This window comes from Scyliorhinus torazame, chromosome 12 (assembly GCF_047496885.1).
Source record: "Scyliorhinus torazame isolate Kashiwa2021f chromosome 12, sScyTor2.1, whole genome shotgun sequence".
In the NCBI taxonomy this organism is placed as follows: Eukaryota; Metazoa; Chordata; class Chondrichthyes; order Carcharhiniformes; family Scyliorhinidae; genus Scyliorhinus; species Scyliorhinus torazame.
The window spans coordinates 226,924,144-226,942,428 of record NC_092718.1 but is presented as its reverse complement, the minus strand read 5'-3'; the positions used below and the strand labels follow the sequence as shown (position 1 = coordinate 226,942,428).

Genomic DNA, 18,285 nt, shown 5'->3' with positions numbered 1-18,285 from the left:
AACCATACAACCCCCCTCCCCGCCCCGTAACAAAAAGAAAAGAAAAGTCACATAGCAAGACAGAAACATATCAAATCAACATAATACAGAACTTTGTACACTGGATTCCTCCCGCACATATCAACTTTCCTGAACATTTATGTATTTTCTTGCTCAAGTGCCCCCAGGAAAACCCCCCTTCCCCGTCCACCCTTCTTCTCCCCCCCCCCCCCCCCCCATAATAGATGTCCCCCCCCCTCCCCTCTTCCCCCCCGCCCCGGGTTGCTGCTGCTGCTGACCGAACTTCATCTAACGCTCCACGAGATATTCTAGGAACGGTTGCCACCGCCTGGAGAACCCCTGCACAGACCCTCTCAAGGCAAACTTTATCTTCTCCAACTTGACAAACCCTGCCATGTCATTTATCCAGGCTTCCACACTGGGGGGCTTCGCATCTTTCCACACTAACAAGATCCTTCAACAGGCTACCAGGGACGCAAAGGCCAGAATGCCGGCCTCTTTCGCCTCCTGCACTCCCGGCTCATCCGCCACTCCAAATAGTGCTAGCCCCCAACTTGGCTTGACCTGGACTTTCACCACCTTAGATACTGTTCTCGCAACACCCCTCCAGAACCCATCCAGTGCCGGGCACGACCAGAACATATGGGCATGGTTCGCCGGGCTTCCTGAGCACCTCCCACATCTGTCCTCCACCCCAAAGAACCTACTCAGCCTCGCCCCCGTCATATGTGCTCTGTGAATAACCTTAAACTGTATCAGGCTAAGCCTGGCACACGAGGAAGAGGAATTAACCCTACTCAGGGCATCAGCCCACAGACCCTCTTCAATCTCCTCCCCCAGCTCCTCCTCCCATTTACCCTTCAGCTCCTCTACCAAAGCCTCCCCCTCTTCTTTCATCTCCTGGTATATCGCCGACACCTTGCCCTCCCTGACCCATACACCCGAAATCACCCTGTCTTGAATCCCCTGTGCCGGGAGCAACGGAAATTCCTTCACCTGTCGCCTCACAAACGCCCTCACTTCCATGTACCTGAACGCGTTTCCTGGGGGTAGCCCAAACCTCTCCTCCAGCGCCCCTAGGCTCGCAAACGTCCCATCAATGAACAGGTCCCCCATTCTTCTAATCCCTGCCCGATGCCAGCTCTGAAACCCCCCGTCCATCCTTCCCGGGACAAACCGATGGTTACCCCTGATCGGGGACCACACCGAGGCTCCCATTGCACCCCTGTGCCGTCTCCACTGCCCCCAGATCTTTAGCGTTGCCGCCACCACCGGACTCGTGGTGTACCTTGTCGGCGAGAACGGCAGTGGTGCCGTCACCAGCGCCCCCAGGCTCGTTCCTTTGCAGGACGCCATCTCCAACCTCTTCCATACCGCCCCCTCTCCCTCCATCACCCACTTACGGATCATCGCCACATTGGCTGCCCAGTAGTAGCCACCCAGATTCGGCAACGCCAGCCCTCTGACTCTACTACGCTCCAGAAACCCCCTCCTTACCCTCGGGGTCTTATTCGCCCACACAAAACCCATAATGCCTGCCTACCCTCTTTAAAAACGGCCTTGGTGATCACAATTGGAAGGCACTGGAATACAAAAAGAAACCTTGGGAGGACCACTATTTTATTCGACTGTACTCTGCCCGCAAGCGAGAGTGGCAACATGTCCCATCGTTTGAAGTCCTCCTCCCTCTGCTCCACCAGCCGCGTCAAATTAAGTTTGTGCAGGGCCCCCCAGCTCCTAGCTACCTGGATCCCCAAGTACCGAAAGCTCCTTTCCGCCCTTCTCAACGGTAGGTCGTCTAACCCTCTTCCCTGATCCCCTGGATGCACCACGAAGAGCTCACTTTTCCCTACATTGAGCTTATAGCCCGAAAAGTCCCCAAACTCCCTTAGAATCTGCATGACCTCCACCATCCCCTCCACTGGATCCGCCACATACAGCAACAGGTCGTCTGCATACAGCGGCACTCGATGCTCTTCTCCCTCTCGGACCACCCCCCTCCATTTCTTGGACTCCCTTAATGCCATGGCCAAAGGTTCAATTGCTAATGCAAACAACAGGGGGCACCCCTGCCTCGGCCCTCGATACAGCCGAAAATACTCCGACCTCTGCTGATTCGTAACCACACTCACCACCGGGGCTCTATATAGGAGCCTAACCCAGCTAGTAAACCCTCCCCCGAACCCAAACCTCCGCAGCACCTCCCAGAGATACGCCCACTCTACTCGGTCAAAGGCCTTCTCCGCGTCCATAGCTGCCACTATCTCCGCCTCTCCCTTCTCCGATGGCATCATAATCACGTTTAGGAGCCTCCGCACATTGGTGTTTAGGCTGTGATAAATGTGTGGGGTTACAGGGATAGGGCGGGGAGTAGGCCACAGAAATCTGCTCTTTTGGTGCAGACCTGATGGGACGAATGGCCTCCTGCACTGTGGAGATTCTTTTTTTCAAATAAATGTATAGTATTTATTTACTTTTTTGTCCATTGAGGGGCAATTTATCATGGCCAATCCACCTAACCTGCACATCTTTGGACTGATGGAGGAAACCGGAGCACCCAGAGGAAACCCACGCACACACGGGGAGGATGTGCAGACTTTGCACAGACAGTGACCCGAGGCTGGAATTGAACCTGGGACCCTGGAGTGTTGAGGCACCAGTGCTAACCACTGTGCCACCATGCATCCCCAATTTTTAATCACCTCCACCATTGATGGCCGTGCTTTGAGGTGTCTGGACCCTAAGGTCTGGAATTCCCTTCTTAAACCTCTCTGTGTTCCTCTCTTTTTAAAGATGCTCCTTCCTGTTGTTTGATCAGGCTGTTGAACTGTGCCTGATGTGGCTGGTTTCATGCTTTATTTGATGATGCTCCAGCGAAGCTGTTTGGTTCTGTGTACAGTGTTAAAGGCTCTGCTGTTGGGCAAAATGTGACGTGATGGACAGTTGTGGCGTTAAGGGAGGTAATGGAGAGGTAAAAGTTGAGCGTCATTGCACATATGAAAAGCTGTTTGTTCCGTGAGGCAGTAATGTCTTGTGGCTCTTTGTCTATCCTTTGGATACTTCCACTGCACAGGAACTTTACCACTTCAGTACCTGGGTTTTTATACATGCATGTTTCGGTGCAGTTTGCAATATGGCTGCAGTGAAAGGAAGTGAGAATCCTGTAAATGTTACAGATGGGTTTCAAAGAATTTTCATTTAAATTCTTACAATATCCAATTAAATTACAGGAGGCACAGAATTCCCACGTGTACTGGGTAAGTACTGCTCACTCTGATTGTGATTCATGTAGTTAATGCTCATTGACTATCTTGTACATATTACTTACTGCTCAGCTAAACTGGGGATTTAAACCATCACGCTGCAGGGATCATCATAGATTATCATAGAATTTATCATAGAATTTACAATGCAGCAGGAGGCCATTCGGCCCATTGAGTCTGCACCGGCTCTTGGAAAGAGCACCCTACCCAAGGTCAACACCTCCACCCAACACTAAGAGCAATTTTGGACACTAAGGGCAATTTAGCACGGCCAATCCACCTAACCTGCACGTCTTTGGACTGTAGGAGGAAACCGGAGCACCCGGAGGAAACCCACGCACGCACGGGGAGGATGTGCAGACTCCGCACAGACAGCGACCCAAGCCGGAATCGAACCTGGGACCCTGGAGCTGTGAAGCAATTGTGCTATCCACAATGCTACCGTGCTGCCCCACGCATCCACGCACATGGGCTAGTTTTCCTAATCAGGTCATTGCTAGGGAGGGCAAAGGTTATGTTTGGAGGCAGGGCTTTGATTCCTGGGAGTGGGGAAGGGTAGAGTTTTGGTGAGAGAAGGAAGAGAATTACTGGGCGAGAAGAGGTGGGTGTAGAATGAGGTCATTACTCTGCAGCATGAAGCTACAGCTAATTTCTCCTCGAGGCCACAGTGATAGCCAATGGGTGAGGGAAACGAGCCCCAGAGAGTGCATTCAGGTCTCCTGTGTGGAATTAGGTTAAATTGCATTTTTGGAGCAGAACATTGAGGAATACTCTTGCTATACGCTCCCCTAGAGGGAGCAATGCCAAAAGTGGAAAACACAGCTCCATTTTCCAACTCTGAAATCTCACACGTCATTTGCAGAATGAAGAGGTTCTCTTCAGAAGTAAGGCGGAGCAGGTTGGACCTTTACCCCTTGGAGTTTAGAAGAATGAGCAACAGATCCTGAGGGGATTTGATAGGATGGATTCAGGGAGGATGATTCCTCTTCGAGGGGGAGGTGGAAACTAGAACCAGGGGACATGGTTTAAGACCACAAGGTCTCCCGTTTTTGATGGAGATGAGGATAATTTTTTCTCTTGAGGGTCGTTAATGAAATTCTCGTCTCCAGAGAGCAGTGGAGGCTGCGTCACTGAATATATTCAAGGTTGTGTTTGATGGATTTTTGATTGACAACGGAGCCAAGGGTTATGGGGAGCAGTCAAGAAAGTGCAATTGAGACCACAGTCAGATCAGTCATGATCTTACTGAATAGTGGAGCAGGCTGGAGGGATCAAATGACCGACCCCCATTCATAAGTCCCGTGTTTCGATGTTGATATATACTCCAGCTCTAGGTCAAACCCTGGCTGCTTTATGCATGCAGTAACCTAATGGGTATAAGATGTATTTACAGAGATACAAGAGCAACTGATACAGGTAGTCACACTAAGGCACGTTCTCTTGTAAAGGAGTCTGACTCGATGGTACAACATGAAAGTCTGACTGTGGCCTGTCTTCCTGTCTCTCTCCTCAGTGGAGGTACTGTATCCGGTTGGAGAACCTTGGAACAGAAGTTGTTCAGCTTCGGGAAAGGCACTGGAGGATCTTTAGTCTGTCTGGAACATTGGAGACGGTGCGGGGGAGAGGAGTAGTAGGCAGAGTAAGTATCCGTGCGATGTCAATTAATGCTCATGCTGTATTCCCACCACACTCTTACACTGTCCTGTCCAAATTAAACACAACCGCAGCTGCAGTGTTGTAATATTTGGGAGTATGAAGTACAGGAGTGCATCAGAAGCTCGGACAATGTCTCTATGTAATTCTCTGAACTTATCTACACTTTGATCTAAATGTGCCTCACAGGTAAATGTGTGAAGTTGGGCACTGACCAATAAAGTATCTGCTGTGTTTCAGTTACCTCCTGTTGTTGCAAGCAGTGAGGACGTAGATCAGTGACGTGACCGTCTGAATCAGCAGAAAAGAGGATTAAAATGTTAATGGTCTAGACTTGCAGAGGCTGTCACTGGACAATGGGTGTGGAGTCACCTTCTGCCCTATGGCTGCATTATGCTGATCACATTATGCTCAATACGTACAGCACAGCTACACTACCAGCATCCCGACAGCTACCGTAACACACCTGGTCCTCACCAGATGCTTCTCTCCATCCTTTTTCCTTCTTATCAAATACACATTGTCAGTAGCAATGTATCTTTCTGTTCCATCTCAGTTTACTGGGACAGCTGTTTAGAAACTTCTAAATACTTTTAGAAAAGAGAAGATTGAGGGGAGACCTGATAGAGTTCTTTATCAAGGGGGTTCAGAGAGTAGATGTAGAAATAATGTTTCCACTTGTGGGAACCACAAAACTGGGGCCATGTGATGAGAATGTGGAACGAGGAGTGGCTGAGGTGAATAACTTTATTTTAACAAACACAAAAAGTATCCCGGCCCCGGCTCACTGTCCGTGTGGAGTTTGCATGTTCTCCCCATGTCTGCGTGGGTCTCATCCCCACAACCCAAAGATGGGTTGGACACGCTAAATTGCCCCTTAATTGGGGAAAAAAAAGAATTGGGTACTCTAAATTTATTTTTTAAAAACACAGCAAGTACTGGACAATTTAAAAAAAAAAAAAAAAAAAAAAAAAAATTTTTCTTACATTTTCTGAGTTATAAAGCCAGGGCTCAGAGTGTGGTCGGGGCGAACCCCTAATCCAGCTCCTTGCCTGCTCCAAAAACAAATTCAAATTGAATTCATGGTCCCCACAAGAGAGACATACCAGATCTGAGCCAAAAGGCTCCTACTACACTTGATCTTAGCCAAAAGGCCGAGAAGTGATTGTACTGGACAATCTCAACAGGTGCTATCAGGCATCAATGCTGTCAGATCTCCTGAGATTGTCCAGTATTTTCTGTTTTTATTTCAGATTCCAGCATCTGCAGTAATTTGCTTTTAACTTTACTTTAACACTTTGCCTCAGTGTCTCAAACTGTGGAGATGTTACTTACCAAACTTGAGAGGAGATTTCCATTGATAATACAAATGCCAGAGTGTGTTTTTCATAGAACATTACAGCGCAGTACAGGCCCTTCGGCCCTCGATGTTGCGCCGACCTGTGAAACCACTCTAAAGCCCATCTACACTATTCCCTTATCGTCCATATGTCTATCCAATGACCATTTCAATGCCCTTAGTGTTGGCGAGTCCACTACTGTTGCAGGCAGGGCATTCCGCGCCCTTACTACTCTCTGGGTAAAGAACCTACCTCTGACATATGTCCTATATCTATCTCCCCTCAATTTAAAGCTATATCCCCTCGTTCTAGACATCACCGTCCGAGGAAAAAGGCTCTCACTGTCCACCCTATCTAGGCCTCTGATCATTGTATGCCTCAATTAAGTCACCTCTTAACCTTCTTCTCTCTAACGAAAACAGCCTCAAGTCCCTCCACCTTCCCTCATAAGATCTTCCCTCCATACCAGGCAACATTCTAGTAAATCTCCTCTACACCCTTTCCAATGCTCCCACATCCTTCCTATAATGCGGCGACCAGAATTGCACGCAGTACTCCAAATGCGGCCGCACCAAAGTTTTGTACAGCTGCAACATGACCTCATGGCTCCGAAACTCAGTCCCTCTACCAATAAAAGCTAACACACGTACGCCTTCTTAACAACCCTCTCAACCTGGGTGGCAACTTTCAGGGATCTATGTACATGGACACCGAGATCGCTCTGCTCATCCACACTACCAAGCATCTTACCATTAGCCCAGTACTCTGTCTTCCGGTTATTCCTTCCAAAATGAATCACCTCACACTTTTCTGCATTAAACTCCATTTGCCACATCTCAGCCCACGCTGCAGCTTATCTATGTCCCGCTGTAACTTGTAACATCCTTCCGCACTGTCCACAACTCCACCGAATTTAGTGTAATCTGCAAATTTACTCACCCATCCTCCAGGTCATTTATAAAAATGACAAACAGCAGTGGCCCCAAAACAGATCCTTGTGGTACACCACTAGTAACTGGACTCCAGTCTGAACATTTCCCATCAACCACCACCCTTTGTCTTCTTCCAGCTAGCCAATTTCTGATCCAAACTGCTAAATCACCCTGAATCCCATGCCTCCATATTTTCTGCAGTAGCCTACCATGGGGAACCTTATCAAACGCTTTACTGAAATCCATATACAGCACATCAACTGCTTTACCCTCATCCACCTGTTTGGTCACCTTCTCAAAGAACTCAATAAGGTTTGTGAGGCACGACCTACCCTTCGCAAAACTGTGTTGACTATCTCTAATCAAATTATTCCTTTCCAGATGATTATGCATCCTATCTCTTATAAACCCTTTCCAAGAGTTTTGCCCACAACAGAAGTAAGGCTCACTGGTCTATAGTTACCGGGGTCGTCTCTACTCCCCTTCTTGAACAAGGGGACAACATTTGCTATCCTCCAGTCTTCTGGCACTATTCCTGTAGACAAAGATGACTTAAAGATCAAAGCCAAAGGCTCAGCAATCTCCCCCCTAGCTTCCCAGAGAATCCTAGGATAAATCCCATCCGGCCCAGGGGACTTATCTATTTTCACACTTTCAAGCCCTTCTAGTCTAGTAGCCTGAATCTCAGTATTCTCCTCGATAACATTGTCTTTTTCCTGTGTGACAACATTGTCTTTTTCCTGTGTGAATACTGATGAAAAATTTTCAATTAGCACCTCTCCTATCTCCTCGGACTCCACGCACAACTTCCCACTACTGTCCTTGACTGGCCCTACTCTTATCCTAGTCATTCTTTTATTCCTGACATATCTATAGAAAGCTTTAGGGTTATCCTTGATCCTACCTGCCGAAGACTTGTCATGTCCCCTCCTGGCTCTTCTTAGCTCTCTCTTTAAGTCCTTCCTAGTTTAACTTGTAACTCTCAAGCGCCCTAACTGAACCTTCATGTCTCATCTTTACATAAGCCTCCTTCTTCCTCTTAACAAGTGTTTCGACTGCTTTTGTAAACCACGGGTCCCTCGCTCGACCACTTCCTCCCTGCCTGACAGGTACATACTTTTTTTTTTAAAATTTATTCTCCATTTTCACATTTTCCTTCAAAATTTACACCCCACCCACAGACAGTAAACGGTAACAAATACAAAATCAATCCCCTTAACAATACCAACGGTCCCATCCTCCCACCACCCCAAACAATGGCCCACCTGTCAATATATGCATCCAATAAAACAAACCCTCCCACGGTGGCAATAAAATAACTAAGGAGAAAAAGAAGAAGGAGTCCGTGACCGCCCATGGTCACCATTGACCTATAGAGTCCACTCCCCCTCTCTTCCCCCCCCCCCCCCACGTGAAGCAGTAGTGCTAACCACCGTGCCACCTGGGTCCCTGCCGCTGTGAGGCAGCAGTGCTAACGACTGTGCCATCCGGGTCCCTGCTGCTGTGAGGCAGCAGTGCTAACCGCTGTGCCACCTGGGTCCCAGTCGCTGTGAAGCAGCAGTGCTAACCACTGTGCCGCCCGGGTCCCTGTCGCTGTGAAGCAGCAGTGCTAACCACTGTGCCACCCGGGTCCCTGTCGCTGTGAAGCAGCAGTGCTAACCACTGTGCCACCCGAGTCCCTGTCGCTGTGAAGCAGCAGTGCTAACCACTGTGCCACCCGGGTCCATGTCGCTGTGAAGCAGCAGTGCTAACCACTGTGCCGCCCGGGTTCCTGCCGCTGTGAAGCAGCAGTGCTAACCGCTGTGCCAACCGGGTCCCTGGCACTGTGAGAGTGCAGAGCTAACCACCGTGCCGCCCGGGTCCCTGCCGCTGTGAAGCAGCAGTGCTAACCGCTGTGCCATCCGGGTCCCTGGCACTGTGAGAGTGCAGAGCTAACCACCGTGCCGCCCGGGTCCCTGCCGCTGTGAAGCAGCAGTGCTAACCACTGTGCCACCCGGGTCCCTGTCGCTGTGAAGCAGCAGTGCTAACCACTGTGCCACCGGGTCCCTATCGCTGTGAAGCAGCAGTGCTAACCACTGTGCCACCCGGGTCCCTGCTGCTGTGAGGCAGCGGTGCTAACCACTGTGCCACCCGGGTCCCTGCTGCTGTGAGGCAGCAGTGCTAACCACTGTGCCACCCGGGTCCCTGCTGCTGTGAGGCAGCAGTGCTAACCACTGTGCCACCCGAGTCCCTGTCGCTGTGAAGCAGCAGTGCTAACCACTGTGCCGCCCGGGTCCCTGTCGCTGTGAAGCAGCAGTGCTAACCACTGTGCCGCCCGGGTCCCTGTCGCTGTGAAGCAGCAGTGCTAACCACCGTGCCACCTGGGTCCCTGCCGCTGTGAAGCAGCAGTGCTAACCACTGTGCCACCCTGGTCCCTGTCGCTGTGAAGCAGCAGTGCCAACCACTGTGCCACCCGGGTCCCTGCCGCTGTGAAGCAGCAGTGCTAACCACCGTGCCGCCCGGGTCCCTGTCGCTGTGAGAGTGCAGAGCTAACCACCGTGCTGCCCGGGTCCCTGTCGCTGTGAAGCAGCAGTGCTAACCACTGTGCCACCCGGGTCCCTGCCGCTGTGAAGCAGCAGTGCTAACCACCGTGCCACCCGGGTCCCTGTCGCTGTGAAGCAGCAGTGCTAACCGCTGTGCCACCCGGGTCCCTGTCGCTGTGAAGCAGCAGTGCTAACCACTCTGCCGCCCGGATCCCTGTCGCTGTGAAGCAGCAGTGCTAACCGCTGTGCCACCCGGGTCCCTGTCGCTGTGAAGCAGCAGTGCTAACCGCTGTGCCACCGTACTGCCCCCATCATTAGATGTTGGTAATTTATTTAATTTGTTCTTGGGATGTGTGTATTGCTGGCGAGACTAGCATTTGTTGCCTATCCCTATTTGCCCCTTGAGACGGTGATAATTTCTTGAATCTTGCAGTCCTTGTGATGTAAGTAGATCACAGTGCTGTTCGGGAAAGTTCTAGGATTTTGACCCCACGTCACTGAAGGAACAGCCATATAGTTACAAATCAGGATGTTGTGTGGCTTGAAGTTGGCGGTGGTTCCCATGTATCTGATGTCAAAGTGCCATGGTGATTTGCTGCAGTGCATCTTGTAGATGGTACACACGGCTGCCACTATGTGTTAGTGATGGAGGGAGTAAATGTTTAAATTGGTGGATGCTTTGAGGGCTGCTTTGTCTTGTCGTTGGAGCTGCACTTATCCAGATAAATGAAGAGTATTCCATCATATTCTGATCTGTGCCTTATAGGTGGTGGACAGGCTAAGAGGAGTCAAGATTCCTAGCCTCTGGTAGCCAGTGTTTATATGGATAGTCCAGTTCAGTTTTCTGGTCAATGGTAACCCCGAGGATGTTGATTGTGGGGGATTCATGGTAATGTCATGGGGTGATGGTTAGATTCTCTCTTGTCGGTGATGGCCATTGTCTGGCACTTGCGTGGCACGATAGTTCCAAGCCTGGATGTTGTCCAGCTCTTGCTGCATGAGGACAGGGACTGCTTCATTATTTGAGGAGTAGCGAATGGTGCTGAACATTGTGCAGTCATCAGTAAACATCCCCACTTAGGGAGGTCATTGATGAAGCAGCTGAAGATGGTTGGATCGAGGACACTACCCTGAGGAACTCCTGGGCTGATGTCCTGGGCTGAGATAATTTGCCTCCAAAGACCACAACCATCTTTGTTTGTGCCAGGTATGGCTCCCAATCAATGGAGAGTTCCCCCCAACTTCCGCAGTGCCAACTGGGGCCATCGTGTTGGACATTGGACCTGGTTGGGGATGGAGGTATGCACCACGGTAACATGTCAGCCTTTCACAGGGGTTATCCGCTGAGGTCATGATTGCTGACACTTATCCGGAGGCCACAGACTGACGCGGAGACTCCCTAATAATAATCATTTTTATTAATGTCATAAGTAGGCTTACATTAACACTGCAATGAAGTTACTGTGAAAAGCCCCTAGTCACCACATTCCGGCACCTGTTTGGGTACACTGAGGGAAAATTCAGAATGGCCAAATTACCTAACAGCACGTCTTTTGGGACTTGTGGGTGGAAACTGGAGCACCCGGAGGAAACCCACACAGACACGAGGAGAACGCGCAGATTCCGTACAGACAGTGACCGAGCAGGGAATCGAACCTGGGACCCTGACTAACCACTGCTACCGTGCCGCAATTTGCTTTGTTTCTGAAGTATTTGCTGTTTCCCCTTGGCCATGCTGGTTCAGGATTAGTAGCAGTGTGGTACAGTAAATGTGCCACTCCTTGTATCCAGAAACCCAGCAGGATTCCAGGTTGCACAGGCACCATCAGATCATATTAAATACTGCAGCCCATTCCTGTCCACATTCTCTGATCCAGATAACTGCTCCAAGACCTGACTGGTCACCTGCAGGTGATTATGGCTCAGTTTGTATGATCCTATGTTCCTGTTCTAGTATTTCTGGACCTAATGGGAAATGCTTCTCAAATATTTGTACAGAATTGAATAAAGAGTGGGCATGAAACTCTAATCCGTTCCATGTTGATGGAAATATCTAATTTAATATGAATTCCTTCTGGTTACCAGCTTCTGAAATGTTAAGAGGGTCGCCTTAAAGTTAACTAAACTATTTTCTTGTAATACTGAGATTCAAATAATGAATTTAGAGATGTATTGGAGCATCAGCACAGCAGGGTATGCTGCGGAGAAGGCACAGCGTAGATTGACTGGAGTGATCGTAGGCTAAGAGGATTCTAACTGTGACATGAGACCGGGAAAACTAGGATCACGTGCGTAAGCAGAAGGGGATTGAATGGCGTTCAAAATTAAGAACTGTTTTGAGAAGGTTAACAGAAAAGTTATTTTGACAAGTTGGCGAATCTGTCACAAGAGGCCAAAGGCTAAGGATCAACACCTGAAATTCTGAGGAATGTTTTCACACATTGGGTGATTAGGAATTGGAGCTGAGGTAATCAAAGCTTTGAAGGTGCAAGCTACCCTGGACTTTCTCTGTAACAGACACCACAATGCGAATGGAGAAAAGACCATCTCTTGTATTCTTTATTGTACTTCCTTTTTAGGCCTGTTTGTAATCCTGTTTAGCACAGGGCTAAATCACTGGCTTTGAAGCACAACAAGGCAGGCCAACAGCAATGTTCAATTCCCGTACCAGCCTCCCCTAACAGGCGCCGGAATGTGGCGACTTGGGGCTTTTCACAGTAACTTCATTTGAAGCCTACTTGTGACAATAAGCGATTTTCATTTTTTCATTTTTGTAATTGTTTTTTTTTCTTAAATTTCGAGTACCCAATTCATTTTTTCCAATTATGGGGCAATTTAGCGCGGCCAATCCACCTACCCTGCACATCTTTGGGTTGTGGGGGCAAAACCCACGCAACACGGGGAGAATGTGCAAACTCCACATGGACAGTGACCCATGTTGATCAGTAAGTTTGTGGATAATATGAAAACTGGTGTGTCATGATATCCATATTAACATATCATGGTGCAATCACACACACACACACTGATGGACAGGTAGACGGACCAATCAACGCACACGCAACATCACAGCCAATCACCAGTGAGAGCACACGCACTATAAAACAGGGAACACCACAGTTCCTGGTCATTACACCAGGAGAGAGCTCAGAGCACAGAGCTCACAGCGTGCCACTCAGACATATACCATGTGCTCAGTGCCTCTCTGAGTTAGTGCTAGGGCTGGGTCCACAGGTTAACTGGTGAAGTACGAACCACAGCCAGAAGTTAACAGTTGTTATTGTACAGAATAATAAAACAGAGTTGTACCATCTACAACCGTGTTGGTTTGTTTGTATATCGGAACACCCAACACGACATGATACCAGGATTGGAAACTCGCCAGCAACTGTGAGACCTACCTGCACCTCTTTAGAGATCCGCCATCCTGCGCCATGGATACCATCAGCCCGCCGCAGCCACTCCGAATCGCTGGAAATCTCGGCGTCAACTGGAAGCTGTTTAAACAGCGCTTCCAGCTCTTCCTAGAAGCCACAGACAGGGAGAATGCATCGGACACCAGGAAGATCGCCCTCCTCTTCTCCACGGTGGGGCAACACGCCATCCACATCTACAACTCCCTGGCAATCGCGGAAGGCGAGGACAAGACGAAGTACAAGACGGTCCTTCTAAAACTTGACCAACATTTCAACATCGAAGTGAATGAGAGCTTCGAGAGGTACCGCTTCCAGCAGCGCCTGCAGGATAAGGATGAGCCTTTTCAATCTTTTTTGACACCCCTCCGTATCCTCGCGCAGTCCTGCGGCTATGAGGCCACCTCCGATTCCATGATTCGGGACCTTTGGGGTCACCTCGGACACCCTACGCCAGCAGCTCCTCAAAATAAAGAGCCTCACCCTAGCCACCGCCATCGAAACCTGCATCCTCCACGAAAACGCGACCAGCCGGTACTCCCAATTCCAGGCGGCCGAATCGGCACGGCAGGGGTCCTACGAGGCCGAGCGGGTCCAGTCGATCGAGTTCCTCCCGTCCCGCGGCCCGGACGAGGGCGGCCATTTCGCGCGCTTTCCGAGGCCTCCCGCACTTGTACGCGCCAAAAGAGGGGACGTCGACGCAGAAGGACGTGACGTGCAGGCACGCTCTACGCAGGACCGAACTGCGCATGCGCGGTGGCGCAACAAACGCCATGATGTCACAACGTGCGGCAACTGTGGATCCGCACACTTAAAGCGGCAATGTCCAGCCAAAACTTGATAATGCCTCCGCTGTGGCAAGATGGGCCACTACGCTGCCTGCTGTCGAGCAGCTCAACCTGCCAATGATCCACAATTCCGCCAGCCTCGCAGGGATGTGCGGGCCATTCAGCCTCCATACACCGAGTCATACCCTGACGACGTACAGACCGGTGATACCGACGACCGGGAACCCTTCCACGTTGCGGTATTAGACAGAAATCGGATGTCCCCAAGTAGGACCCACCAGCTGATGCCAGTGCACAGCGTTAATCCGGGCGATGAATGGTGTGCCACCCTAACGGCCAACCCGAATTCGTCGCCCACCTACTAGGCTGGACTTATGAGCCTGTTTGCACATTGGACTCACTGAATTGTTATGCAACAATGTTAACGTGTTTCTCTTTTTGTCGTTTCAGGAGTTCTCTTTCGATATTTGATGATTTCACTTGTTTTGTTTGTGGTACAACCTCGTTGCTATGTTGCACCTGACACCTTCCGATGTATATAGTTTAGCCTCATGTACATGTTGTAAATATTGCACACACATACTCAGCCGCACTCAGTACACACCAATATTTATTAGCATGTAGGCACATATTCTTGTGAAAAGGGGGGATGTCATGATATCCATATTAACATATCATGGTGCAATCACACACACACTGATGGACAGGTAGATGGACCAATCAACACACACGCAACATCACAGCCAATCACCAGTGAGAGCACACGCACTATAAAACAGGGAACACCACAGTTCCTGGTCATTACACCAGGAGAGAGCTCAGAGCACAGAGCTCACAGCGTGCCACTCAGACATATACCATGTGCTCAGTGCCTCTCTGAGTTAGTGCTAGGGCTGGGTCCACAGGTTAACTGGTGAAGTACGAACCACAGCCGGAAGTTAACAGTTGTTATTGTACAGAATATTAAAACAGAGTTGTACCATCTACAACCGTGTTGGTTTGTTTGTATATCGGAACACCCAACACGACATGGTGGGGTGGTAAATAGTGAGAAGGATAGCCTTCGATTACAGGAGGATACAGACGGGCTGGTCAGACGGGCTGATCAGTGGCAAATGGAATTCAATCTGGATAAGTGTGAGGTGATGCACTTGGGCAGGACAAACAAGGCAAGGGAATACAGGATAAACGGCAGGATCCTGGGAAGCACCGAGGATCAGAGGGAGCTTGGTGTGCATGTACACCCGTCCCTTAAGGTAACAGAGCAGGTGGATACAGTGGTTAAGAAGGCGTATGGAATACTTGCCCTTTTAGCTGAGGCACAGAGTTTAAGAGCAGGGAGGTTATGCTGAAACTGTATAAAACATTGGTTAGGCCACAGCTAGAGTATTGTGAGCAGTTCTGGAATCCACATTATAGGAGGGATGTGATAGCCACTGGAAAGGGTGCAAAGGAGATTTACCAGGATGTTGCCTGGGCTGGAGAGTGTTAGTTATGAAGAGAGGTTGGATAGACTGGGGTTGATTTCCTTGGAGCAGAGGAGACTGAGGGGGGACATGATTGAGATGTATAAAATTATGAGGGGCATAGATAGAATAGACAGGAAGAAACCTTTCCCCTTGGTGGGGGGGTCAATGACCAGGGGGCAGAGATTTAAGGTAAGGGGCAGGAGGGATGTGAGGAAAAGCATTTTCACCCAGAGGGTGGGGGGAGTCTGGGACTCGCTGCCTGAAAAGGTGGTGGAGGCAGAGACCCTCAGAACATTTAGAAAGTATTTAGATGCACACTTGGGATGCCAGGGCAGACACGGCTCTGGGCCAAGAACTGGAAATTAGAATAGTTGTGATTTTTAAAAATCCGGCACAGACGTGATGGGCTGAAAGGCCTTTTCTATGCTGTAGATCTTTGACCCTATAACCAAAATTCACCATCCTCTGAATGGGCACAGACACAATGGGCTCGTACTCTGCTAAGATTATTTTTGACTTGCCCTGATTGTGATTCCAATGCGGAGTTCAGTGCGACAACATATTCTGACTTAAAAACAATGTATATTTTATCTCTCTCTCTCTTCAGGAGCCAGTTTTATCAAAGGAGCAACCTGCGTTTCAGTACAGCAGCCATGTCTCACTACAGGCTCCCAGTGGTCACATGTGGTGAGTAGCTCGTTAACCCTAGTGTAAAGATCAGCTCTGAAATCATCACCTCACAGTTAGGAACATAGGAATTAGGGGCAGAAGTCGGCAATTTAGCCTTCGAGCCTGCTCAATCAGATACTGGCTGTGAGATGTGGCAGGTCCGGGAGGCTTCCAGCGTCCCGGATGGCTTCATCTGCAGAAAGTGCACCCAACTGGAGCTCCTCACAGACCGCATGGTTCAGTTGGAGCAGCAGTTGGATGCACTTAGGAGCATGCAGGTGGCGGAAAGCGTCATAGATTGCAGTTATATAAATGTGGTCACGCCCAAGGTGCAGGCAGAGAAACGGGTGACCACCAGAAAGGGCAGGCAGTCAGTGCAGGGATCCCGTGTGGTTGTCCCCCTCTCGAACAGGTATACCCCTTTGGATACTGTCGGGGGGGGGGGGGGGGATAGCCTGTCAGGGGAAAACAGCAGCAGCCAGAGCAGTGGCACCACGGTTGGCTCTGATGTTCAGAAGGGAGGGTCAAAGCGCAGAAGAGCAATAGTCATAGGGGACTCTATAGTCAGGGGCACAGATAGGCACTTCTGTGGACGTGAAAGAGACTCCAGGATGGTATGTTGCCTCCCTGGTGCCAGGGTCCAGGATGTCTCCGAACGGGTAGCGGGCATCCTGAAGGGGGAGGGCAAACAGGCAGAGGTCGTTGTACATATTGGTACTAACGACATAGGCAGGAAGGTGCACGAGGTCCTGCAGCAGGAGTTCAGGGGGCTAGGCAGAAAGTTAAAAGACAGGACCTCTAGGGTTGTAATCTCGGGATTACTCCCTGTGCCACGTGCCAGTGAGGCTAGAGATAGGAAGATAGAGCAGCTAAACACGTGGCTAAACAGCTGGTGTAGGAGGGAGGGTTTCCCTTAACTGGACCACTGGGAGCTCTTCCGGGGCAGGTGTGACCTGTATGAGAAGGACGGGTTGCATCTAAACTGGAGAGGCATAAATATCCTGGCCGCGAGGTTTGCTAGTGTCACACGGGAGGGTTTAAACTAGTATGGCAGGGGGGTGGGCACGGGAGCAATAGGTCAGAAGGTGAGAGCATTGAGGGAGAACTAGGGAATAGGGACAGTGTGGCTCTGAGGCAGAGCAGACAGGGAGAAGTTGCTGAACACAGTGGGTCTGGTGACCTGAAGTGCATATGTTTTAATGCAAGAAGTATTACGGGTAAGGCAGATGAACTTAGAGCTTGGATTAGTACTTGGAACTATGATGTTGTTGCCATTACAGAGACCTGGTTGAGGGAAGGACAGGATTGGCAGCTAAACGTTCCAAGATTTAGATGTTTCAGGCAGGATAGAGGGGGATGTAAAAGGGGTGGCGGAGTTGCGCTACTGGTTCGGGAGAATATCACAGCTGTACTACAGGAGTACACCTCAGAGGGCAGTGAGGCTATATAGGTAGAGATCAGGAATAAGAAGGGTGCAGTCACAATGTTGGAGGTTTACTACAGGCCTCCCAATAGCCAGCGGGAGATAGAGGAGCAGATAGGTAGACAGATTTTGGAAAAGAGTAAAAACAACAGAGTTGTTGTGATGGGAGACTTCAACTTCCGCAATATTGACTGGGACTCACTTAGTGCCAGGGGCTTAGACGGGGCAGAGTTTGTAAGGAGCATCCAGGAGGGCTTCTCAAAACAATATGCAGACAGTCCAACTAGGGAAGGGGCTGTACTGGACTTGGTATTGGGGAATGAGCGCGGCCAGGTGGTAGAAGTTTCAGTAGGGGAGCATTTCTGGAACAGTGACCACAATTCAGTAAGTTTTAAAGTGCTGGTGGACAAGGATAAGAGTGATCCTAGAGTGAATGTGCTAAATTGGGAGAAGGCTAATTATAACAATATTAGGCGGGAACTGAAGAACCTAGATTGGGGGCAGATGTTTGAGGGTAAATCAACATCTGACATGTGGGAGGCTTTCAAATGTCAGTTGAAAGGAATTCAGGACCGGCATGTTCCTGTGCGGAAGAAGGGTAAATACGGCAAATTTCGGGAACCTTGGATAACGAGAGATATTGTAGGCCTCATCAAAAAGAAAAAGGAGGCATTTGTCAGGGCGAGAAGACTGGGAACAGACGAAGCCTGTGTGGCATATAAGGAAAGTAGGAAGGAACTTAAGCAAGGAGTCAGAGGGCTAGAAAGGGTCACGAAAAGTCATTGGCAAATAGGGTTAAGGAAAATCCCACGG

The 18,285-nt window shown here is 49.7% G+C and overlaps 1 protein-coding gene and 1 non-coding gene across 9 annotated transcripts in view; one reads left to right on the top strand and one right to left on the bottom strand.

The window, feature by feature from the left end:
• Positions 1-18,285, top strand: part of poldip2 (polymerase (DNA-directed), delta interacting protein 2) — a 76,828-nt gene that overhangs the window by 23,975 nt on the left and 34,568 nt on the right. For all 8 annotated transcript variants that reach the window (XM_072470024.1, XM_072470020.1, XM_072470019.1 and 5 more), the window contains exons 8-10: positions 3,231-3,257; positions 4,777-4,902; positions 15,988-16,067. In XM_072470024.1, coding sequence (XP_072326125.1) covers positions 3,231-3,257; positions 4,777-4,902; positions 15,988-16,067 — 233 coding nt within the window. The remainder of the gene's footprint in view (positions 1-3,230; positions 3,258-4,776; positions 4,903-15,987; positions 16,068-18,285) is intronic.
• On the bottom strand, positions 5,900-6,082 carry LOC140387565 (U2 spliceosomal RNA). The gene has a single exon (XR_011933906.1). It is a non-coding gene; the product is annotated as a U2 spliceosomal RNA (small nuclear RNA).